At 45.1% G+C, this 26389-nt stretch overlaps 2 protein-coding genes across 3 annotated transcripts; one reads left to right on the top strand and one right to left on the bottom strand.

Moving 5' to 3' along the window:
* Window positions 1–105: 105 nt before the first annotated feature.
* LOC134076433 (tubulin delta chain-like) lies at window positions 106–5519 on the bottom strand. 2 transcript variants are annotated; one of them, XM_062531497.1, is made up of 11 exons: window positions 5186–5519; window positions 4844–4954; window positions 4649–4744; window positions 4505–4566; window positions 3856–3993; window positions 2901–3042; window positions 2478–2669; window positions 2110–2205; window positions 1801–1876; window positions 822–957; window positions 106–620 (listed from the first exon to the last, which is right to left on the bottom strand). In XM_062531497.1, the coding sequence occupies exons 2-11, from the start codon at window positions 4939–4941 to the stop codon at window positions 394–396; spliced, it is 1263 nt and encodes a 420-aa protein (XP_062387481.1). In that variant the 5' UTR covers window positions 4942–4954; window positions 5186–5519; the 3' UTR covers window positions 106–393. The 2 variants fall into 2 exon arrangements, with proteins under 2 accessions (XP_062387481.1, XP_062387482.1); XM_062531498.1 differs by having other exon boundaries at window positions 2110–2196.
* setd2 (SET domain containing 2, histone lysine methyltransferase) lies at window positions 5415–26389 on the top strand. Its single transcript, XM_062531496.1, has 23 exons — window positions 5415–5890; window positions 7710–7828; window positions 10194–10215; window positions 10368–14593; window positions 14698–14829; window positions 15310–15438; window positions 15611–15734; window positions 15829–15906; window positions 16081–16178; window positions 16340–16472; window positions 16674–16808; window positions 16893–17021; window positions 17195–17893; window positions 18150–18572; window positions 18683–18731; window positions 19710–19971; window positions 20239–21184; window positions 21671–21781; window positions 22260–22396; window positions 22578–22689; window positions 24109–24183; window positions 24507–24608; window positions 25421–26389. Exons 2-23 carry the CDS (start codon window positions 7800–7802, stop codon window positions 25583–25585), a joined length of 8316 nt encoding a protein of 2771 aa, XP_062387480.1. The 5' UTR covers window positions 5415–5890; window positions 7710–7799; the 3' UTR covers window positions 25586–26389.

The raw sequence follows: 26389 nt of genomic DNA, 5'->3' as shown, positions 1-26389 counted from the left end.
AAAACATTAGTCTCCTACTGACTTACATTTAATAGGCTAGATTTTGGAAGAAACTCTGATAAAGCTACAGCTAGACGGAAGGAAGGAAGGAAGGAAGGAAGGAAGGAAGGTTTTTGTTTTTATTTTGGAAGTGCGGCTCCTGCTGTGAGGTAGTTGTTCTGTCATTTGTATATAAACAGACAGATAATTCTGTTACAAAACTATGAACTCTCACATACAGGTAAGTACACACGGGCACAGACCCACTACATTGAAAACAGCCACAATAAAAATGCAAAAGAGAGAGCCAAAAAAGCATTTTCTAGTGTAAGCATTTTTACATAGTTCCTCAAAACATTATCATTACATTTCTTGCATTGTATTTATAACTGGACATACAGTCCTGAACTGATGTCAATGTGTATCATATTCTTCCATGACATTTAATAGAGTGTCCAAAGCTCGCTCAAAGTCTTGGTGCTCCACACCATAGCGTTCATACCAGTGCAGATAAGCTCGCACACCAATCTTGTCTTTGGTTCGGTGCACCACGTGACTGAGCAAAGAGTTGACACTGCTGTGATTGGAGCAAACTGTAAGGAGTTGTGCATTTGGTGACAGAGAAACTTCATTACGAGGATCTGAAAACAAACACATAATTACACACACACTTACTAAATATATTATAGATAGATAGATAGATAGATAGATAGATAGATAGATAGGTAGATAGATAGATAGATAGATACTTTATTGATCCCAAAGGGGAAATTCAAGAATTATGCTTTACCTCTCAAAAACAAATGCACTAAAACCTCGATCTGATGGACAATTTTCATTACCTGTCCAGTGATCGATGGGAAGGGGGTTCCATGTTACACAATGATGACCTCGCTTTAGTTTATTAAGTGCACTGGACATTGAGAAAGAGTTGTCCTGGTCACCTCGTGCCACTGCAAGAACAGCCCGACTGGTGTACTGAATTCAGTCAAGGCGATATGTCCGTATAGTTAGTCTTATGTACAAGTCAATGATGTACTTGAAAAAGTAAATTGAAAATGTGTGTTTTATTTGCTATGCAACCTTTGTCTAACAAATGTAACCTAATGAGTGGACATGATAAAATCTTGGCTCATATAAAGGGGTTTACTATAGTGTCTGTCTACTGATCTGAAACAACCGCGCGTGACACCATGGATGTTAAAATGTTAAAGCAACACTAAAGAGTTTTTTGTACCATAAAATAATATTTCAAAAATCATTTCAGCGGTTCATCAACTCGTAAGGGTGAATGGCACTTCTGCTTTCACTCCGCGGCCCTCTATCGGCTATAACCACACAATGTAACTTTACGAGGTGGGGTAGTGTAGTTCAATGAAATAAGACATCAGAAACTACAAATTTGACTTGCTTCGATGTCGCAATACTTGAATTGTGTGATTCACCTCACTGTGTGTTCACTGTGTGCTGTGTGTTCACTAATTCGGTTAAATTGGGTTAAATGCAGAGAACTGAATTTCCCTCACGGGATCAAAAAAGTATATATTCTATTCTATTCTATTCTATTCTATTCAATACATCACACTTTCATAAAATCATGCAACATATTCTACCTTGTCTGTTATTTGCTGGATATACAAATTTAGCGTGTGTGCGACAGAGGAAAACTGCTTTAGTGTTGCTTTAACATTGTGAACAAATATACTATAAATTGTGTACTAGAAAAAAGAGCAGTGTAAGAAATTGGGAAATAGGATCTTAAATTACAGTGTAGGTAGATGCAGGAATAATTTTTTGCCACTTATGCATTTAAAAAGATACAGGTCTTCCTGCAATAGACACCTGTGGTACACACTGGAGAGTACTGCTTGCCAAACTGTCCCATTTCACTTTTTCTCTGAGGAGAGAACAAAGGTAAATAGTTCCATTTCAACTGTATTTATACTTACAAGGATACAAGGATGGATACAAGGATGCTTATTTGTCACATGCATATGATTACTAATGTAAAGAATGCAGTGAAATTGTCAAACTTCAGTCTCTTATAATCTGGTTAGTGACCTAAATTTGAATGAGTAAATGAGTGAATGAACGAATGAACTGCATTATGGAGCACTGATGAGATCTCACCTGGAGCTTGCCTGAGTGATGGACAGGAGCTTAGCTGCAGGCATTGGACACACAGACCGAATCAGCTCCCAAGGCTCCATACCCAAACTCCAACCACTGCACACATGCAATTGTGCAATGAGTAGTCATACTAAAATGAACTGAGGCTGCACAATGATCCTACATTTTTGATAAGGGGTAACTTTCATCTCATTAGAATATTTTAATAAAATCTGAACTATTTTTATGTAATTGGTGCAAAAACAATTGTTAATATTTCAAAATCATAATAATAAAACTGCATTATTTTTTAGATGAAATACATATGATCAATGTACAGTCTAAAGTATATTGTAGCAACACATATATATATATTGGTCTGTTGTTACCTGGCAGATGTGAGGCTGTGAACAGGAAGCAGAAGTCCAGCCATACATGAGACAATATGTTTATTCATGAACGAAAGACTGCCTTGCAACAGACCACTAGAAGAGCCAGATGCACAAACACCTTTGTTCTGTGGGACCCTGCTATAGTTGAGGGCCTGATCGTTGTTAAACAGGAGGATGCCATCAGAACTCCTACAGAAAGAGGACAGTGCTTCATCAAGAATGGCACACCATGAGTAATTATCAACTACTGAATGCCGCATTATGTTATAGAGACTCATCTGGTGAAAAATGTTTTATCTGGTGTGGACATTGCATGTCAACACTAGGAAGTGAAACTTAAATGAAACAAAATGACAAATAATATCTGGGATTATGTAACAAACAATATATGTGGTGGTTGTCATCATCAACAGGATCTACCTGTGTAGTGCAGACAGGCACAGAAGGCTGTTGTAGTGCTGGAGTGGGCTCTCTCCACTCTGATGCGGAACCACCGACACCGTGAGAATGTGACTCACAGGAAACTCTGCACGAATCTCCTCACAAAGCCGTGAGCCCAGTCCTGAAGGAGCAAAAACACTAGCAATGCCAATGGCAGATCCACAGTGTACAGCATCCAAGTGTTAGCCTGGTAGTGAACCAGACCCTGGAATCTTTCAGATTAAGGGACTGGCCACGAATAATGAAAATGGCCTAACTCGAGGGGCGGCACCAGGCATGCATTTGTAAATCTCACTGCATGCAATTGGATAACACTACGACCAATGTTTACTCCGACTGATTATGGACTTTGATGCAATTGGATAACACTACGACCAAAAACAAAACGTGTAGCACTGTCGTCATTAGTTTAGCTCGCCCACTCCTTTTTTGGTTTCCTCCGATTCCTGCGATAAAAGTAACATGCATCATTGCTCATTGCCAGAGTATCTTGCGGACACAATTCAAATTGAGCTCTCGCAAGAACTCTGGATTTCCAAGTGTAACAGTAGCCAGCAAGTACGATGGCTGTGCAGTATTTTTTCAAGATTCAATACTTTAATTGCCATACAACAGAAGTTGTATGGCAATTAAAGTATACACCTTAAGTACATTTTTGTGCGATTGCTATCACGCCCCACTCCAAACTCAATGGTGCTGCAAATTGCAGGTTCGAGTCCGGGCTGGTACCGTGCAGTCGGTCAGACACAACAATAGATTCAACTCCTAGATAATTGCTTTATTACAATACAGTACTTTGTTATACTGTTACCCGAACTGTATTTTCAAAGTGTTTCAACTTTCCTCCACTGACCATAGACACTGATAAACACTGAACAGTGATGAATTGATCCAGTCACTAAAAAGATCATGGATGTAATTCCGTGGCACTCACCAGATCCCGTGCCTCCACTTACACTGTGCAACATTACAGTTCCACCATAGTAATCTCGTCTCTCTGCCTCCTGCCTCACAGCCTCCATTGCTTGAACAAGCAGCTGATCACCCTCTTCAACCCAGTGTCCATGGTATCCTTGTAACGTATAGGGGAGAATATGTTATTTCACAATTTTCACCTCTCACAGTGATGTTTCATACTTGCTCATGCTCATTCATTGATAGTAGAGAACTGATCAAAACTGATGTATGTGACAAATGTGCCTTGTGCCTTGTGCATGCTATTACAGTATGTGGGGTATGGGAATATTGAGCTAATACACTCATTTTTAAGGATAGATTCTTGTATGGTATTATGTTTGCAAATAGATTTGCCTCATTATTAAATCAGCTTTAGTTAGACTTAACCCTTAGAGGTGTGGTTTTGGAACATTCTAACATACCGTAAGATTTGTTCTGCAACTATTCAAGGCTCTAAACCTCTATGGTGAATTCAATGCACCCAGAGCCCTATAAATACACTGAACAATTAGGGTGCAAAATTGTAAATGTTTGCCACTTCTATTTGCCATTTATTGACACAAATTGACAAACTTGAAGATAGTCAACATACATCAATGCCTCTCTGCATTGCAATAGTACCATACCATAAGCCCAGTTGTTTCCTCTGCCTCCTTTTCCTTGGACAATATTGGACTCCAGTAACTTTCTGTTGAGCAAATCACTTTGAGTCATAACCTAGGCCTACTGAAAATGAAAGATAGAAAATATAAATATGAAAATAGGCTCACTTATTCCTAACCAGCTGTTGAGTTCTTCTCAAAACCTTGGGCTCGCTGTCAACGCACACTACTGCCAAGTTGCCCTCCTTGGTGATGAAAGGAGACCTAGCAAATTGAATTGTGTCAGCCTCAGAGAGATAGCATGAGGGTGTAGTGTTACTTAGTAGTGTCAGAAAATAGTTTATTTTCCTCATTTCACTTCACCTGTGTTCGCATTGATCGGAGGCCTTTGACAGCATCTCGCACCACTCAAGGCCCAATTGATTTCCACATTGGCCTATCTGAAGCATCACTGCCGACATGACTGTCAGTGGGCTAAGTGAACGACATGAAATTAGTGAGAAATTAATACACTACCATACAACCAGAAGACTAAGACTTTGACGAGATATGGGAAAGATTATTGAGAGACTGTAGTATTTTGAGTTAAGAGTGAATGGGGAACATTAAATAAAAGACTTCAATTCTTCAAGCAACTTTCCAAATCTTGTCAGTCTTCTGATGTATGCTAACATTAGATAAACATTTACCCCCATTTCAACTTACCTGCACAGGCCAATTTCACCTTTGTGTGGTACCCGTCCTATCTAATGCAGTTCAACCAAAACCACCGAATGTCTTGCGTCGTAAATCATCCGTGCTTTTAGTTATTCAGTTCATTTTCAAAGAGAAGAAAGTTGGGTTACGTTAGTTTTTTACATGGTTTATCAGATAAGAACTCACTTCCCAGTCACAGTTTTCGTCATGGCATGGGTTCGATGGGAGAGGAGGAGTCGTTAAGAGTGTGTTGTACCTACCTAGCCTCACTAGCCTAGCCTACCTAGCTAAGCTACACCATCAGCCTGGAGCGTATAGCAAGCTAGATTGTTCTCGTTTATCGTAAAGATAGCTCGGTCGTTACCTAACGCTAGCTACCTTTCATGATGAGAGTTGTATTAGAAATTGTGCCACGGTGATCAACTGATGAATGCGCATCGTTCTGTGGACATTATGGCAGCCTGATTCGGGACTAACATTATCTGACGTTAACATCACATCAACTAAGGTTCAATGCATTTGATGGCTATGTAACAATTAACCTAGCCAGCTAACTTTTGAACCTAGAGTGAAATTATTTTTTTGATCAGTCAACATTACCCGTGTGGGTTTGACGTCGGTGGCTATTGCCGAATGTGGTTTAACCAAGCAAAGAAACTGTTTGGAAACGAATTAGAAGATGGAGGACTTTTCTGACCCAGAGCTCCATTCAAAGTAAGTATTCGACGCTTTCTTAGATAGCAGAAATACTTAGTCACTGGCGAATATTGTATTCATGGCTAACTAGCTATAACAAAAACATGTCTCCCAAATGTTTAGCTTGGTTACGGTAGCAGGGTTGCTAACGTTACTTATGCTAGCTATCAATAACGTTAGCTATATAACCCACCCATCAGTTGGCTATCTACCTAACGTTAAGTATATGCCCATAGTAACGTTAAACTACTCAGATGTCCACATAAAAAGCTCATTGAAAACTAAACAGTGTATCAGCAAAATTATACTGAGACTGAGCCTGGTAACTTAACACAGCAGAATGCGTTGAAAAGTTGGTCAGGTCAATTTGCTGAGAGCTAGCATGTTTTAGCAATAAAAACCAACATTCTTTCCTGGTGAGATTTTTATCGAGGTCTATCAATAATTGTCCAAAAATCAATTTAAACACCCCGTTGTTACTGTTATCCGATCTGTGGTTAATATTATGTATATTTCTAAGAACAAATCATTCTGAAGCAGAATGCCTAAGATGCAGAGGAACACTGTAGGCCTCTACTTTTAGGCCTTGCTTGATCCACGCCATAAATTTTTGTACCCGCTCGCTTTGATGACGTCTCTAGAGGGAAACACAGTCAAGGGGGCAATCCACATAGAGCTGTTTGTTTTGTCCTTGCGTGATATAGACTATAAGCCCACATGTTTCGCATACACGATGCATGCTGTGTTGACAATAATGTCGAAATACATGCATTATTAGGAAGTAGTCGACGCTAACATTAACGTTAAACCTCCGGCCCTGAGGCTGACCCGACATTAGCTAGCAAATAGTGTTCCACAATGTGCTACTTGTCTCTATTTGCAAGGTGTCTGCTGAAACGATTTTATTAGACAGATTCGGTAATGATCCTATGTATGCTTTGTGGACTTTCATACATGATATTCGTTAAACAGTACTTGGGCGCTTGGTTACTGTTGGGTCTTAGGATAGAGTAAGCTAGTTAGATGGTGTATGGTAAGACCACAATGGCCTCTCTCTCTCTCTCCCTCATTTAAACAATAGGTAGCTACCAATGTCAGATACAGGAGGATATTACCACGGATACCACAACAGTTTATTTGTCACCACACTATTAGATAGTGTTTTTGTTGTTGCTTTTTAGTTTTCTTTTAGGAGTATGCAAACATCGAATATACCCAAAGGATTGCAGTCGACATGTTTTGAATGTTCCCTAAAAGGAGAGAGCACGCGAGCATATATAATGGCGTGACACCTTATCGACTTTCAGAGTTCTCATCAGATTGTTGACCAAGGACCAAGCAATGTCGGATGAAAAAATAGACATTTGGAAAAGGCACAACAAGCTAACAACATACAACAAGCTGGAGATACTGTTTAGGAGACCGCCTTCTTTTTCACGACCACGAAAAATCTGATAGTTAGAAACGGCATGGCATATCATTCTTCCCCAGCCTCACTTGACTTTCTGATCAACTGACCTGACGGTCTGGTTCTCTATTGACTCTGTGCTGACACGTTAGATTGTCTATCTATTCCCCAAGTGTGCATGTGTATTTGAATGACCTGCATACCATACTCAATGGTATTGTTATGACATGGTGCATGGTAATGCATTTTATGTTGCAGAATATTTCCTTTGTTGTTTGTGTGCACATTTGCCAAGTTGCCATGGTTCTGACACAACCATTTTGTTTATTTAGTTGTGTATGTAATGTTTATTGTAATTGTGGTATGGCACTTTGGATCAAAGAAAGGGCCTACATGAACATTAAGGGCTAATGTGTATTTTATACACAGGTGTCTCCTTACATTGGACAGCTTGCTCTGAACGTGTCTTCTCCTGACCCACTGTTCCCGCTGGGCTGCTTGCATCTCATTCGATTTAAAATGGATGGGTTGGTGAACGCAGACTTCAGGTAGGTAACTGCTCTTCTGCGATCTGCTCGTGTGCGGTCAAGTGACATGTCAACCTCTAAGTGTTCAGTCCATTTGGATGGAATCAGGTGTTTGTGTCAAGTCCATCTAAGGCAACACCATTTTCAGTCAGACCAGAAAATAATGAAAATGTTGTGCAAATTCAATTGTATGCAACTCTTGTATGCAATAAATGTGACGTGGTTGAAACTCAAACTGTTTGTCAGCTGTTGTGCCACGATGAGATCTTATCACCATGGAGTAACATAGCCCACTGAATTTCGGTGATGATGTCATGACAATGGGACAACCTTCAAGTTTAATTTTAACAATTTGGTTTCTCAGTCATGATGGCTATTAGTTATGCTATCTCGTTACTTATGCTAGTTGTTAATTATGTGACCTAAATAACAGTGCTAACAAAACAGTGTGAGAATATGTCCACAAGCATGAAAGAAGGCTATTACTGGACACTGATTTTATTTAATTTTATTCATTTATTAATTCATTTGTTCATGCGTATGTATGTTTGGAGTTACTGCAAGTTGCTTTGTGATAGGCTGTGATGCCATAAGAAGATATTCCCCAATCCCCACATTGGTTTTGCCAAAGTGAAATATTATGTTGTTTTTGGTGCTTGCTTTTCTCTTCACATAGGCTTAGCATTCACTTGTAATGATCCAGTCAGAAACTCTAGCTATACAAAAAGGCAAAACATAAATGTTTCAGAAAACCCTTGTCTACACCATTGTGTTTTTTGCCCTGTCACTTTGCATCATGACTATAACACGGTGTTTTCATTATAAGCATTATAAGGAATACCAGCCAGAGTGATATTATGTAAGACTTACGGTCGTCAAAGTGTCCCAATATGCGCAAAGAACTTCCTCCACGAGTCCATTAATTCTGTATATCGGAACCCCTTAAAGGCCATAATCCCACTCCTCCCCCAGTTACCACTATGTTTATAGGCAATAGTCATGCCTTCATAGCACACAAGGAAACGAGAGGTTCAGTTTAGAGCCTGACTTTATTTCTTTGGTCCTGACCGTGATAACGGTGGGCAGTTAGCTTGTTTACAGTTGATTCCACTGTTGCTTCCAGGCTTAAATGTTGTTTATTATGGTTGTTATGATTGTTATGGTTAGCATTCACATGAGCATTGATATAGAACAGCGATTCAACTTTTTTTTTTTTTACCAAATCTACTTGGTGTCCCGTTACATTGGTGTCCCGTTATACAGAATTAATAGCCACCCTGCCAGCCATTCAGAAAAGAGTATTTCTTCTCTCTGGGTGGTAATAGAACGTGTCAAGCAGCCTTTTTTTTTATTTGGAAATTATAAATAGAACTACTGGACTGATGGGGCCCCAATGTGACACACTTTATAGGTGTGTGTGTGTGATGTCATGCTGTCATGCTGTCATTCCATGCAGAAACAGTTTAGAAAGGCTTTGGAGCCATTAGCCATTTAGTTGGCATACATATAATTTGACTGGCCTGTGGTGGACTATCGTCATTAAGTTAGATTAAAGTTAGAAATGCATATTAAACTTGGCCTTTTTCCACAATTTGAACATTTCATCTGACAATTCAGCAGTGGTACAGTTATCAGCAAGTATCATTATTTATTTAAACATCTTTAATATAGTCTGTTTTTTCTGTACTTCCTTGTAAGACTGTCAGTAGTGAAGACCCCCCCCCCCCCCCCCCTCCCCAAATTATAGAATGGTGGAGTGGTGAAGGTCACGGTCAGAGAAGAGTCCCTAAGGGCCGTCTAACCCAGTTGTTGCCTGGCAGCCTAATTCGTATCAAAGCCTTATTTTGGAATTCAGAAATAGTTTAACCACCAAGGTTCCAATCCATTACATCAGTTATACATTTGGTATATTTAGATGTTAAGCACAATGTGTCTTACTTGCTATTCGCTCTGTATGGTGGATGCTATTGCCTTTGTTGCACTAGACTAGGCCACTTCTATATAAACCACTGGCTATTTCTGAGATGGATTGTTAATGAATGAGATTATGTTTGGTCCTCACATGATTTTATGATCCTTGATTCTCACATTATGGCACAACTGCAAAACACTTAGGGCTGAGTTATACTTGCTGCTAACGATGCATAAACGCGCATAATGGCTGGCATGCAGATTTTGTGTTTGGTGCGTCGGTCACCCACGTCGACACAATGTAACGTGACGTGTCCGCAAGATACAAAGACCTGCATTTTGGCCGCATCTGCTGCATAAAGTATGTTGATGCTGCAGGTCGCATATGCGTGCGCTTGGGCTAGCAGCAAGTATATTCCTAGCCTTAGTATAATCACACCTGGCCTCATTTGTTCTTTATTCTCCTCTTTTGCAGCGCGGATGGAGGGAATGGATCGGTGAGTGATTTTGCATTGTTTTCTGTGATTGCATGTTGATTTGTCCTAATTAATTGTCAGTCCTGATGCATGATAACAAAGTTGTCAACAATATTTTATTCAGTTGCACTGGAAGATTAGTTTTGAAAAAAAAAAACTTTTTTTTTTTGCAGATTAAGGTGGACAGCCTCTCGAAGACCGTCATATTTAAAGGTCTTGCCCCCCGAGTGGTTCTGTCAAACCGTCTCCTTCCCAAGGGTACCAAGACCAAGGTAAACCTGGAGGAGCAGGGTCGACAGAAGGTGTCCTTCAGCTTCAGCCACACAAAGAAGCCGATACAGACCCTATTCTCAGCCCCGCAGAGCCCAGACAAAAACAGCGAAGCTCAGTCCTCTTTGTCCCCTCTGTCCCCTCTTTCCCCTCTACCTGCTGCAACCTCACCCCCTCCAGAGCAAGCAGTGCAACCTGCGGAACTTAAAAACGATAAAACTGATGCACCAAGAGTTTCCCCCCCTGCACCAGAAACCATTTCACATCAAGCTTTCATCTCTCCACTGCTGAGGCCTAGAGTGGACCTGGTGAAGATGCATTTTAAGAAGCATTTTCTTAGTGTGTCTGTCATTGAAGAGGGTCCTAGAGCCAGTGTCTTATCGGAGGAGGCACCTCCAGAGAAGGAGGTCCAAGTCCAATCTATATCCAGAGTTGAAACTGAGCCATCAGTGCCCCCGGCCAAGGATAATGATGATGACCCTGGCATCAGTGTCACAGAAGCAAAAACAGTGGCAACGCAGGATTCCAGCTTGCCTGGACCAACCCATTCTTCCCATATTGGGAAAGAGGACAAAGACTGTCCTGCGGTCACATTGCTTGAAGATGGCAAAAAGGGCCCATGCCAATCTGACAGCACTCTACCTGGTTCAGAATCAGACGGAGATTCTGTGCGAACATCCTCCAGTCAAAAGTCGGCAGATCCCAAAAGTTCAGTCAAATCTGAAACTCTGACCAAGGAAGTTAAAAAGCTACCTTCAGTTCCCAAGGTTGAAGAGTCGGATAAGAAATCTAGAACTGAGAGAAGTGAAAAGGTCCCCAGTCATTCTAAGTCAGATCGTGAAGATAGACGGACATCTACACGGTCCTCCCGTACCGACAAAGACCGCAGGAGGACCAAGAGCCGCTCAAGGTCCAGGTCTCGGGGTACTCGTTCAAGTTCTTCCTATTCTAGATCAGAGCGATCAAGAACCGACAGGCAGTCAAGATCTGATAGGTCACACTACCATGACTCTGATCGGAGGTCTCATCGGAGCTCCCCCCATAGAGAGTCCCGAAGTTCACGCTCTCGAGCTGGTCGCAGATCCAGAGACAGCTCCGACTCTGAGGATGATCATCGGAGGACCCGTTCTCGTGGCGGTGACACCAGCAGAGCGTCCACCCGCTCTAGCTCTCAGAGAGACTCAAAGTCATCTTATTCAAAATCGCACAAAGACTCGAAGTCAGTAGAGTCCTCTCGTTCGTCAGAGTTGGACAAAAAAGCTCAATATTCCAAATCTGAGAGGTCCAGTGGAAGAACACATGACTCTGAAAACAAGAGACATTCCCCAGATTCGGAATCTGTTTCAAGGAAGTCTAGTACACACTCCAAAACTGAAAGCAGCTCCAAGGCGTCTCATTCTAGTCCGTCATCATCAACTCGTTCCTCTGAAAAGAAAGCACGAAAAAGTAGTGGTAGTTCTGATTCTGATGAAGAACATAAACGGAAGTCTCAGTCGCAAGGGTCAGACAGATCTTCAGGCTCATGCAGTTCCTCTTCTAAAAAAACAGATCAGCTTGACTCCATATCCCCACCTAGCACGACTGCATCGGAGATCAGACAATCAACTGATAAAATGAGCAGTCCAACCAGGAAGTCAACACTGATGAGCCCAGACAATAAACCTGAAAAGATGGATGTGGCTTCTAGACAATCTGAGGTTAGCTTGAAGTCAGGTATTTCTGAAGGAGATCAGAAAGTTTCACTGGTTCTTAACTCAAAAGATAATTTTAATGATCCCTCTATTCAGGTTGCAAGCAGCAGCCCATCAAAATGTCAGAGTTCTCAAAATGTTGTCCCTGTCTTGGAAAATCAACTGAGCCCTTTTTTAAACAGCACAGAGAAGGTATCATGTGAGGAAGTAGACAGCACAGTTAAACAGACAGATGTTTGTCATGATGCCAAAGGTTGCTCCACAAATAATCAAATTGATACATTAAATCATGTATGTGAAGTTAAAGAAAACACCTCTGCATTATCGGAAACGCAGGTAAATGTAGCATATTTTAATTCTATCAGTGAAAATAGTGATTTATTACAAAGCTTGAATACGGTTGTTGGTCCTGACAATAGTGTTTGCCAAAATTCAGAGAGCGCAAAAGTAGACATGCTTTCTGTGAAAGAATCACCATGTTCAGAATCCTTAACGCAAGACGCTAAATCTGATGACCATATGCATTCCAGCGTGGACGTTAACCCCATGCCACCGTGCACAGATATCACTTCTTGTGTAGATCCTTTACCTAAGAATCAGGATGCCAAGAAGCTTGATGATAAAAAGGACCAGCCAGAATCTGTGCCATTGAAGAAACTGGGTAATGTGAAAAGATCACGCTGGGATATTGTTGGACAAGACACCCCAGAATGTGAAATTCCTCAGAAAATTGTTAGTCAGGATGCTAAGCCCCCTGTGAAGAAGGTTGTTTCGGTAAAGAGAATAGAGTTCAACAAAGACAGCACCCTTGAAGATCCATGCGTTAAGAAAGATTCCTTTTTGAAAAAGAACACCGAGGTAGATTCCAAAAAACCCTTGGATGTTCAGAGGATAGAGAGGTTGCATACAGAATCTTTGGAGTCGTCAGCTCCAAAAGGCCCGACAGACTTACCACTGAAAGTGGACCCTTGCAAAGTTATCAGTAACCATCTAGAGATTAAGTCCACAACTGAGCAAGTGATGGTGGAAAATCATACTACTGGTACGACTAGGGATGCACAGGCACAGTCAAGTGTTTGTGCTGACAATTTTGAAAAGGCGCAAAGGGACCCACCGAAAACAAAACTGTCCAAAGCCTTGAATCAAGAGGGAAGAGGCCACAGTGAGGACAGCGAATCTGATGATTCTGAGTCTGATTCAGATGATGGGACTGTGCCTTTGAAACGACTGCACTCTGTAGTGGTCGTACCGAAGAATTCCACCCTGACGTTAGAAGGGAAGGACGCTTCTGCATCTTCCTCCGCTTCCAGTTGTGCCTCAGGGCATCAGCAGATGTATTGCCCAACAGCTGATGCTGATAACAACATAGATAAAGAGAGTGGTCACCTGAGGCATAAAGCAGCTCCCAGTGATGCCTTTGAGAATAGTAACCACAGGATGACTCCTCATCAACCTCTTGCACCTGTGCCTGCAGGCTACCTATCACAGAGCAACATGGTAGACAGCACAAGCCAGCTAGATGCTCCCAATGCCCTGTCTCACCCTGAAAGCAACTCTGTTCATGCGGGAGTAAAAATCAACAAAGTGTCAAGTCACACTGGGTTCTCCCAGCCAACGGATCTCCTTGGGGACCCTGGCCAAAGTTACTCAAACTTTGAGAAACCAGACAATTGGCACAGTAGTAGGACTAGCAGGAACGTAGCTAACTACATGCCTGGAGAACTGCGCAACTCCAATGACTTGAACACCAAGGAAGGTTTTAGTCCGGTGTTTGGTCAACATGAACTGCCCAGTAGCACATACCAGCAGCCTGACAGCAGCCATGGGATCTTCTCTCAGAACTCTTTACAACAAGGGCATTTTGCCTCAGCCCAGCTCATCAGGCAAGGTCATGATTACTGGTCGCAGCCTCTTGATGTAAGAGTGCCCCATTTACCTGTGCCTTCCCTCCGTCAAGACCATGCAGGGCAGATCCATCCAGATTCCCTCACCAACGATCATGAAGAGGAGGCTGTGTGCAGAGCAGCAGGGATCTCTAGCAGAGCCCGAGAGTCAATCGAACCACCTGCCCCTTCTGGTTTTGTACAAGCTAATGAGATCAGTAGCAATTGCAAAGGGTTTGCCAGTACCACTCTAGAAGCTTTTGCACCTCAGGTCTCTAAAGAGGAGTCCCACAGGGTTCACAGAGGTCGAGGGCCACCCAAGAAAAGACGTCCAGAACTTGAGTCTGATTCGGACAATGAGGCTGAGGCAGGGTTAGCCAGCAAAAGAGAATGTTTGGAGTCCGACCTCAAGGATTCTACAGCACACAAAGAACAGAGGCCTCTACTCAGTCTTAGAGATTTCTTTGATCCTGGAGTGTGGAAAGATAAAGCTAGAAGTAAGAAGATGCCTCCGTACTTTGACCTCATCGAAGAAAACCTGTATCTTACAGAGCGGTAAGTTATAGACCAACATCAATAATTAACAGTTTTGTCATGACATTTTTTTTGCAACGCTTTGTGGTCCAAATGGTGAAATTGAAACGTTGTCCTGCTTACAGCAAGAAGAACAAATCCCATCGGGACATTAAACGCATGCAGTGTGAGTGTTCAGTCTTGACAAGAGAGGAGAAGTCCCGAGGGATGAATGCCTGTGGAGAGGACTGCCTGAATCGCCTCCTGATGATCGAATGGTAAGGATTCTACTCAAAAGATTTCACTTTCTTAGCCGTTCCCTTGATGGGCTACATATTAGTGTCTCACCCTGCATCGCACACCAGTATCTAAATTAACACCAGCCCAGTCACAACCTACTGAAATTGCTCAGGTTATAGCAGTTCTTTATGAATATGCCCCCCTTGAATTCTGCTGTAATTGATTATCAGATGTACATTTGTTGATACATGACATAGTTCATATACTCTGGAAATCAGGTCTCATATATTATACACCTACTCATCAGGTAGTGAATTGACAGGCTGAACGGTTCACTATAGAGAAACAGACACTGATCAGTGGACGTGGTAAATTCAGTAAATCAGTTATAGCAAGTAAACATCTTCGTTTGATACATTTGAGTAGTAGAAAAAGAACAACTCTTTGGGACATGAGGGCTGTAAGTCTTTGTACCACAGACTGAACTTAGTATTTCATGTGTTTGTTAATTTCTCCAGCTCTTCCCGGTGTCCAAATGGAGTGTACTGCTCTAATCGACGTTTCCAGATGAAACAGCATGCCGACTTTGAAGTTATTCTGACTGAGAACAAAGGCTGGGGGCTGCGGGCTGCCAAGGAGTTGCCAGCGTAAGAGATCTGTTTTTATGTCAGTGATTGTGTCAGAAACGTCTTTTGTTCTGGTCTTTGCTTTGCACAGTTGACGTAGTCTGCTCACATGTAGGAGACTTTTCCCAAAGCCGAGGTGTATTCTAGAGTATTTTAATGAGTGATGCTCATGGTTTGTTTAAACCTCTTTCAGAAACACTTTTGTGCTGGAGTACTGCGGTGAGGTTCTGGACCACAAGGAGTTTAAAGCAAGGGTGAAGGACTATGCACGCATGAAGAACATCCACTATTATTTCATGGCCCTGAAGAATAATGAGGTATGAAAACCCCAGAGCGGCAAACTGTTTGACTTCAAAAGCTTAATATGCTGGTGAGTTTGATAACCATCGATTGAAACGGATTTCTTTTCAGATCATTGATGCTACTCTGAAAGGGAACTGTTCACGTTTCATGAACCACAGCTGTGAACCCAACTGTGAGACACAAAAGGTAAGGCCACACATTGTTCATGTCTCTCACAAGCTACCTTTTTACACTTCTGCCTCCCCCAATTGTGGTGACTATCGGCATGACAGACTTTGTAGCTTCGTGACAAAATTGGAGTACATGTCAGTCTGTTGTAGAGTTTGCATTTCTAATCAAATATGTTCAATCTCCCTACAGTGGACTGTCAATGGGCAGCTCCGAGTGGGGTTCTTCACCACCAAATTGGTGGCTCCAGGGACAGAACTCACGTTTGACTACCAGTTTCAGAGATATGGGTAAGACTTTTATGTTGGCCAGTTGTGTTTCTGTTTGGTATTGAAACAGGGCACATCACTTGGCTGTTGACACGTTGCTGTAGATGTTTAATGCCTCTTTAGTGCTCCAATTTGCATTATTCTTGATTACTGATTGCACACGCTTTTCCCCCTTCCTACAGAAAAGAGGCACAGAAGTGCCTGTGTGGGGCACCCAGCTGCCGTGGGTTCCTGGGTGGCGAGAACCGGGTCAGTGTCCGTGCCGCCGGGGGGAAGAAACAGCGGGAACGGAGCAGGAAGGCCGCACCGACCACAGTGAGTAAAGACTCGCCTCAGAAATAACGGTGTAACTTCTGTTGTAGTTGGTTAAGCAGGTCTTGGAACCAAGAGGTACAGTACATTTACTGTACACCAGTTATCTGACCAGTTCTAATTAAAACTGAAGGGGTTAGATCTTGCGGACCAGCGTGCATGGCTAGCTTTGTTAAAACAGTGTGTTGTTGGCTGCTGTTCCAGGTGGATGAGGAGCTGGAGGCCCTGCTGGAGAATGGGGATGGGCTACAGGATGAGAAGGAGGTGGTGTCTCTGTGTCGTCTCATGGTGAGGGTGGAGACCATGGAACAGAGACTCACTTGCCTTAAGCTCATTCAGGTAAGGAAGACGCCCAATTCACCATGGCCTTAAGTGTCATTTTCTGGGGGGAAACCAAGTTAAAATCTCTTTCTGTCTCTGTAGAACACTCAGAATCCCTCATGCCTGAAGCAGTTCTTGGATCATCATGGCCTCTCATTACTGTGGATATTCATGGTTGAGCTTTCAGAGGCAAAAGGCAATTCCATTAATAATGTTAAGCTACAGCTGGAGGTAAGGGAACACAAAGACTGAAAATAGCTGTTTAAGCATCCTCTTCCATGATTAAATATTTATAATCTGTAATCCAGGAGTTCTAATATCTCTGCCCGACACACAATACATTTGAAGAATGTTAGCTGTTTCTAAAGACCTGGTGTTTGCTGTGATCTGGTTGCTGTCTGTAGATCATGAAGGCCTTGGGTGTGCTGCCAATCTCCACCAAGAACATGCTGGAGGAGAGCCGCGTGCTGCAGTTCATCCAGCGCTGGGCGCAGAGTCGGCCGCAGGTGCTGCCCTCGGAGCAGGACGGCTACTCCAGCGAGAGCACGTCGCGCGCCCAGACGCCCCTCAACACCCCCGACGGCTCGTCCTCCTGCGCCAAGCTCGGCCAGGAGCTGGACGCCGACACGCCCAAGCGCGCCGTCTACCGCCGCCTCAAGATCGTCAGCGAGAACAGCCTGGACAGCGCGATGTCCGACGCCAGCAAGGCCTCGGACTGCAAGGAGGAGGACGACGAAGAGGAAGACGACGAGGAGGAAGAGGAGGAGGCGTCGCAGGCGGAGGCGGCAGGGGAAAGCCAAGCTCCGCCGGCTAACGAGAGTGGGCCTGAGGTGGCTGACAGCACGGCGGCGAAGGAGAGCGCGGAAGGGGAGGAAGAGCGCGTGGGCGATGCGAAGGGGGAGGAAGAGGAGCAGCAGCAGGAGCCCCCCAGTGGCACAACAAAGGAGGAGGAGGAAGAGCTGATGGATACAGAGACTGCCGAATCACCAGACGCCGGTCAGACGGACGTCACGACGCCGCGAGAAGCCGCGCCTCCTGCCGCAGATGGCAGTGCTGAGAAAGAAGGGGAGCCCTCCAGCGAGACACCTACCATCCATCCGGAGGTACATCTATTATTTCACCCCCTTTTCGTCGTGTGTGTGTGTGTGTGTGTGTGTGTGTGTGTGTGTGTGTGTGTGTGTGTGTGTGTGTGTGTGTGTGTGTGTGTGTGTGTGTGTGTGTGTGTGTGTGTGTGTGTGTGTGTGTGTGTGTGTGTGTGTGTGTGTGTGTGTGTGTGTGTGTGTGTGTGTGTGCGTGCGCAATGTCCATACTTTTCTCTGTTTCAAGTTAAGTGAATAATCTGCGAATGCTCCTCCTCAGGCGTCCGTGGAGAGTAGCGGTTCCACTCCAGCCCCCTCTGAGAACGCCGCGCCCGCAGAGGAGACTGCGGCCTCGGTGGATGCCATGCCCACAGAGCCCCCCGTTGCCGTGGGCGACGCCACTCCCCCCTCAGACGCTACCGCCGAGAAGGACGCCGCCGAGATGCCTTGCGAGCCCAAGCCTGCTGCCTCGGCAGCGGCCACCGCCCCGGAAACTGTGCCGTCCGCCCCGGACAACTCGGCCACGGAACCGGCCAGCGTTCCGGCTGCACCAGCTGACCTGGTGGGTGTCGGTACGTCGTCTCAGGACGAGGAAGAAGGCGTGTCAGACGTGGAGAGTGAGAAGAGTCAGGAGCCGTCGTTCAAGACGGTTGACATCAGCGAAATGGCTGCGAGGCTACTGGACAGCTGGAAAGACCTGAAGGTAACCCAAACGGCTACATTTTATTATAACGTGTGTGTGTACACAGACAGGCATTTTGTCACATTACATTTGCTTCACACAAGGCTGATGTGAGTCTCTCTCTCTTTCAGGAAGTGTACAGGATCCCTAAGAAGAGCCAGGTGGAGAAGGAGTCAAGTGGTAGGCATTTCCGGCATCACCTGTATATCTAAGCCACACTTCCCCCTCAGTTTCAGATTGTGATCCACAAAAGTGGACTATCAAAACTAGGCCCATTGAAGGTTGGATGGGTTCATGCATCACCAATTAATTTAGCCTGGCTCCGACCTCCTACTATTTACATTTCCCTTCAGTTTGTCTTGTGGGTCTGTGATATATTCACGGGTTTTCTCAAGCCAAAAATGTGCAAGTCCAATCAGCGAACAGCTGACGATGACGTTGAGGTTGTGCGCTAGTTTGAACATGACGTGCGCCACGACCAAACGTTAGCAATTTGTTATGGCAGATCCAGAGTACCGGTATGCTCTGGGCAGGTCCAATAGATTTAAACTTCAACAGAGTGCCCGCATTCAAAGATGTTAACGCTTGGCAATGGAAAGTGGCCAGACTCTGTGCATTATGAAATATGTACGAGAGTTTGGTAGGACCAGGCTAGTGTATCTCTAGCCCGTGTCTGAAAAGAGGTCCTGAGTGAACTGGCCTACTTGTCTGACACTTCATCAGGCTCCGTTGCTCCATCCATAGGGGACGGGATGATTTCTAATATGTGATGAGAATTGAGTCCAGCATCAAAATAGCATTTCATTTTCTTCATTTTTTATTTTTGACTCAAACATTTACATTTATTCGTTTAGCTGATTGTTTTATTTTAAGTGACTTTAAAGCAAAACTTATATTGATGTAGATTAGTGCTGATCTACAGTAAAATAACTCTGAAATTGAGCAATAATGTACCACAAAGTCAGGCTCTTCACTATGTAGTTCTGTGCTCCTCTTTGCAAAAATGTAAGTTGGTGTTTGCAAAGCCCGTCTGTTGGCTGTTAGTTGGTTTGCTTTAAAAAGCACTCAGTGTAACTCCATAAACTTTTTAATGACCCTTTTTAAAGGCGGCTATCCTTTCTGATGGTTTTGTGTGTTCTGGCGACTCTTCCCCTCCAGACCGCAGCCGAGACAGAGACGTGCAGCTGACTCCTCGCACCCCGTCAGGCAGCAGGGAACGTGAGCGGGAGAAAGACCGCGACCGGGACCGGGACCGCGACCGTGACCGGGACCGAGAACGGGAGCGTGAACGCGAGCGGGACTGGGAACGAGACCGGGATGGCGATCGAGGGATCCGAAGCGCAGAGCGTCGGCGAAGACGAGCCTCCCCTTCCCCACCTCCCCAGTCATCCTATGACAGAAGTCGACGGGGTGACGAGAGGTACTGCTGCGCCCTTTTACCTGAAGAAGCACACATGTCAAGGTCAAATCTGTTGTAGATAATGAAGGTTAGGATCTAGATAGATAGATAGATATAGATAGAGATACTTTATTGACCCCCAAGGGGAAATCCAAGAACATTGTGCTTAGTTTGTGTCAAATGAACACTTAAATCTCACTTAAATCTCACTTAATTGTGTAAGACCAGTTTTAGCTGAGATGATCTTCAGGAAACACTTGTGCTCATTGTAAGATGCTCTGTCGTCAGGTTTGAAGCCTCCAACAGCAGTAAGAAGAAAGGTCGCACGAAAGAGCGCAACAAGCTGTCCACAGAGGAACGCCGCAAGCTGTTTGAGCAAGAGGTGGCTCAGCGTGAAGCCCAGAAACAACAACAACAACAGCAGCAACAACAGCAGCATCAACAGCAGCAACAACAGCAGCAGCAACAACAACAACAACAGCAGCAGCAGCAGCAGCAGCAGCAACTACAACAGCAGCAACTACAACAGCAGCAGCAGCAGCAGCAGGTTCAGAATCTGCCTTTTGATGCAATGGTCTATGGCTCCAGTCCTCAAAGCTACATAACCTACCCGCCTGGGTACCCCCTCCAGACGTACGTGGACCCCACCAATCCCAACGCTGGCAAGGTGCTGCTGCCCACCCCGCCCATCGACCCCATGTGCACGGGCCCCGTCACCTCGCCCCCACCCGCGGGCATGCGCTTTGATCCGTCGGTGCCACAGTCGCTCCTGTCTGAGCTGCAGCCCTCCGCCGCCATCGTCCAGCAGGCAGCCGTGTCCACCGCGGCCGGTCTGCCCGTGCACATCGCCCCGCCGATGGAGCTGCAGGCCGCGGCCGCCGCCACCGCCGCCCCTCCTCAGTTCGGCCAGCCCGGCGGGCCGACCCCTCAGGACCCTGCGGGCGTAGCCGTCCTGGCGATGCCCCCCCAGCCCCCCGGTGCTCAGGGCCAGCAGGGCTACGCCGCCCTGTGGGACCCCGTGGCGCTTCAGCAGCAGCAGCAGCAGCAGCAGGCGGTCACGGTGCAGACGCAGCCTCCGGCGCCAGCGCCACCTCAGCAGACGCAGCAGCAGCCGCCGCCGTATCCCACCGCGCCACCACCGCAGCCCGCCACCATCTACTACCAGGGCCAGCCCTGCCAGACCATCTACAGCCTCCCCGCCCCCTACCCGCCCACCAGCACTCCACTGATCCAGGTACTGGGGGCCTGTGGGCACCTTCATTACATACTAGTTGACAGATTTCCATTTTGAAATTAGATTTTTTGTATCTTGCTCACTATCAGTAATACAGAACATCGTTCCATAATTGTTATGAGCTGTCAACCTCAAAAGCTGATTAGCTAAGAATTATTTTCATAGTTGATTAATATGTCAATTATTTTCTGAATAATTCGATATGATGAACGATGAACTATTGAGTGATGAAAGCCATAAGTTAAGGATAAAAGTTCTTCAAGTGGTAAAAAGTGATATTACGGTAATTTAAGGGAAACCTTTCCAGAAATCTGACACTAAGACAAAGTACACATTTGTGTTTATCTGTGGTCTCTCTCTCACACTCACACTTACACTCTCACACACACACACACACACTCACTCTCTCTCTCTCTCTCTCGCTCATTCTCTCTCTCCCTCCCTCCCTCTCTCTCTCCCCCCCTCCCTCTCTCTCTCCCCCTCCAGACGTACACGGAGCAGGCTGGCTACCTGCAGTACCCAGCCCACCAGCAGGGCCTGGTGGTGCAGCAGGGTGGCACGGTCACCACCATCGTCACGTCCCAGCCGGTCCAGCAGGTACCTGAGCTCCACTCCACACACGCCACTCGTCACACACTCACCACTTCCTCTCACACTTGTCTGTCAACAACCCACATTTTACACACACACACACACACACACACACACACACACACACACACACACACACACACACACACACACATTGGAAACATAAAAGTAATGTTCAGGGTTTGGGAATACAGTTTGCTTTATGTGACATTGTAAATTTGATGGCTTACAACTAAATATGAGTGCTATAGCTTTAAGACCCTTTCCTATGTTCTATTTTCATCTTACCCATGGGGAGGGGAAGGGATGATTGGAAGGGAGTGACTTTTAAAATGATGTGATGCTACATCCATCCACTGGAGGGCGTGCATCTACATGTTTTGGGTTTTACTTCCAGTCTAGCAGTCAAGCTAATTAATTACAGTTGATCAGTTAAAAACATAAACATCCATCACTTACTTTAAACGTGTGATTGGTTTTGTAGGAGATGATTGTACCCAATGGGATCATGGATCTTCCCCCCCCTTCTCCACCCAAGCCCAAGACCATTGTGCTGCCGCCCAGCTGGAAGGTCGCCCGAGATCCAGAGGGCAAAATCTACTACTACCACATCGTCACCAGGTAGTTAGAGATGTTTGTGTGTTTATTCAAGTGATTGTGCATGCTGTAAATTAACTATAACTTAAACTCTGGTACTTCTAACTTGTAGAGTATGGGTTGAATAGAATTTCAAGTTTAAACTGTTTAAACTAAGTGTGTGTGTGTGTGTGTGTGTGTGTGTGTGTACGTGCTATGTCTCTAGACAAACCCAGTGGGATCCGCCTAATTGGGATGGTGGCAGTGACGATGCCAGCGTGGGCCACGAAGCGGAGATGGACCTGGGAACGCCGACGTACGATGAAAACCCATCAAAGGTAAATCCCCTCCCCAGTGATTGATGTGTCAATAAAGAATGTATTATTGATACAGAAATGTAGAGCTGAGAAGAGCTTTACTCAGTTAATTAAGTCAAAATACTGGCAATGGTTTCCCGAGCATTTAATCTCTCAGTATGGGCAAGGCAATAGACTTTTCAGATGTATTCAAATGTTTTCTTCGTTACCAAAGCTAGACTATTGCTAATTCTGCAAGTGAATGACCACAGTAGTAAAATAATGCAATACTCAGCCCAGCATTCTCTGTGTGCAGCCACACCTTAATGCTCTGTTGAGATTTATTTTGGCATTCCCAATGATGCTTTCTGTCCCAAAGACGTCATTAGGGTATTATCCCTTAACGTTATGTGCAGTTTCTTGAACGGCTTGCTAAAATGGATTAAATGGCATTCCGTCTCTACATGTCTGACTTCTGAAAATGCCCAGGTGGTTCATTGTCTTCATGCATGTTTCCTTTGAGACAGCAATGTGTTTTCAAGCAAACTCAAGTCTGAACATTTTGAGGGATCCCACAACATTAGCGTGCACCATTGCCCACAGATTTTTTTTTGTTGTTGCACTGGCTTAAGACAGAGCACCATTAGTATTGAAATGAACTCTGTGATCCTGTGAGTGAGAATTGCATCCTGTGCTTTCAGACTGTGTTTGTCTCTCTCGTTCCCCACTCTGGCTCTCCTTGTGTCTTCTCTCTCACACTATGTAGCTGGGGGGTGGGGGGGGCACGGCTTTTGTTTTTCTGTTGGTTCTCTTTCCCCACATCTCTTTGATGCTAACCAAGACCAGCTGAGGACACTGCATTCATTTGCCTAGTGGTTTCTCTGATTTGGAGCGGAACCTCTGTGAAGAGTCGGCCGTTTCACTGGGAAGCTTCATCACACGGGGCACATTAGGGGCATCAGCAGGGTCTGGGTGTGTGGGGAAGCTTCCAATGTGGAGCCCGTGTGTAAACAGCCCAGTGGGGTTTGGACCTTGATGTCGGAGACTTGTGGGATTGTTGGTTAGGATGATTATAGTCGAGGTGTATACTTTAGTTTGGGGTTGGCACAGTGGCTCAGGTTGGCTGGTGGCCATCCAGTGGAGGTGCTAACGCTGTTAGCTTGTTTAGTGTGGGTAGTGTTTGGTCAGTTACGAACTAGTCTTTATCTGGCCAATGAGATTTGGGCTCCCATCGACAGGGGGAAGTGCAGTTTTAGTACTTTCCATTGCAGACACACATTCTAATGGTGTCCTTGACCGAGTGGCTCTAAGTAAATTTCCTAAGTGTTTCCTTTTAAGCTTTTCTGTTCATGTCCTTTTAAGCCTCTGGCTTCGCTGCCCTCTTGTTTACAATGATTAGTTGGGGGGGAAAGAGGAAATAACTCGTCGTTGACGAGATTTTTCTCACTCTTGCATCCTCAGTTCTCCACCAAAACGGCAGAGGCAGACACTTCCAGCGAGCTTGCCAAGAAAAGCAAGGAGGTCTTCCGCAAAGAGGTGAGTCCTACGCTGCCTGTCACCACACTCCCATATCAGCCTTTTTACTTCTTTTGGTACAACAATATAGTACGCCCAAGGGCGTGTCCACTGAAGTGGAAAGCCAGCAGTGAAATTGAATGTCCATGGAGACTGGTCAAATTTTTTATAAACAACAAGGGAAGGGGGCGGGAGGAGGGGGGAGGAGGGGGGGGGGTAGGAAAGCAGGAATGGATTAGACTAGAGGCGGAGATGCTATCTTGTTTAGTGCACTGGCATATGCTTTATCCAGCTTTTCTTCCCCAAAATGAACTCCATGTCTTTCCATAATTCGTTCCCTTCAGATGTCCCAGTTCATTGTGCAGTGTCTGAATCCCTACCGCAAACCAGACTGCAAGCTGGGCCGCATCAGCAACACGGAGGACTTCAAACACCTGGCCAGGAAGGTACGGCCGTCACACGTATTCTACTCGAATTCATGCTCTGCTCCTCTGATAGGAGTGGAATAACAAGCTACAAGAGATCAAGGATAAGATGACAAGAGAGCATGTTTCTAACATAAGAGAACGTGTTTCTCTTGCTTTTTATACTCGATATTATCATAGAATGTTGGTATGTTTAGTAGTTGCTTTCTTCACACAAAAAATAACATGTCTGATAATCAAATGAGGATTTAAGTGCACGACAGAAGGTTAACTAGAAAGATTAGGCAGCACGTTTCTGCGCTTCAACAGTAAAAATTCATATTGCCCTCAATCCCTTGGGCTGTAATTTTTGGTCCTTTTTCGCATCCGTATTTGTGTTTGTCTCTCATCTGTAAACCCTAAAATGAAAGAGGCCAGCCCTGCCTCTGCCAGTCAGCGGGCTGACTTGCTCCTAAAGCTCGGTCCCTTCCGGTGAACCACAGGGACGAGCACGCCACACCGCACAGTAGGCCTCTCTGCGTGCAGAACAGCACACGTGTGGGTCCAGGGAGCCAAGCAGCACATAATGTTAGTGCTGACATAGGGCTTTCTGGAAAATTCCACCTGGAAAATGTCGGACCAGTCCAAAATTCATGTTGACCATTAATAATTATAGCCTTGACCTTGGTAATGTTAGTGATGGCATGTTCAGCTCTTCCTAGCTTGAAAAAGTTGGGATGAAGTTGTTCCTCAAGTCAGTACAAATGCCTGACTTTGAGATGCGTCACCTCAGTTGTATTTGGTTCCGAATGGGTTGCGAGTTGGTTCTGACTCGGTTCTGTCTCTGTCCGCAGCTGACCCACGGTGTGATGAACAAGGAGCTGAAGTCGTGCAAGAACCCCGAGGACCTGGAGTGCAACGAGAACGTCAAACACAAGACCAAGGAGTACATCAAGAAGTACATGCAGAAGTTCGGCACCGTCTACCGCCCCAAGGAGGACACTGGGGAGATGGACTAAGGGAAGGGTGGACCTCTCATCGTGTTGATTTTTAAAAAAAAAAAGAAAATTAGATAAAAGAGAACAGAAACACGGAACACACACACACACCGCTGGGCTGTTCTCGCCTCACACACGCCAATCGCAGCCGGGGACGGAGGGAGGAGGCCGAGGAAGCCTGGACGGAGGACGACGACGAACGAGACGTTTTCCCCTACAGCCCGCTCCTCCACCCCCTCCTCCTCCGCCCTGCCTGTCCTCAGATGCGTGTGTGTGTGTGTATGTGTGTGTGTGTGTGTGGAATGAAGGAGAGGCAGGTGGCCTCACCCAGAGCACCGAGGCTCTCCTCCGAAGACTCTGTCCACACACGGACTCGTTCGCTCTCTCGCCGTCGATCGTCCGTCACCGACGGGCGAAAGGATCACTGATGAAAACAAAACAAACAAACAAAAAAACAAACTGATGTGCTCATCAATGCACACAGGGGTGCTAATATGATTTCTCTTCCCCATCATGGATGGCTTTTTACTCTTCTTCTTTTTTGTTGTTGTTTTTATTTCCTTTTGGGGTCTCCTGCCGTGAGTCCTGGGGAGTGCTCCTCCATCTGCTCCTCGAGGTTTTAACTGCTGTCCTCCTGCTCTCCGGCTCCTTCTCTCTCTTCGTCTCGTCTCGTCTCGTCTCGTCCTCTCCTGTTACATTTTAAAGATGGCCAGGCCTTGCGGTAAAGACTGCGTTTTTAAAATAAATTAAAAAAAGCATGATCTAGAGAGAAGAAGAGGAGAAGAAAAAAAATGAAAGTAAACAGAAATAGGAAAAAAAACAGAA

Source organism: Sardina pilchardus, chromosome 3, assembly GCF_963854185.1.
Source record: "Sardina pilchardus chromosome 3, fSarPil1.1, whole genome shotgun sequence".
Lineage (NCBI taxonomy): Eukaryota > Metazoa > Chordata > Actinopteri > Clupeiformes > Clupeidae > Sardina > Sardina pilchardus.
This window is presented reverse-complemented; position numbering and strand designations above follow the sequence as displayed.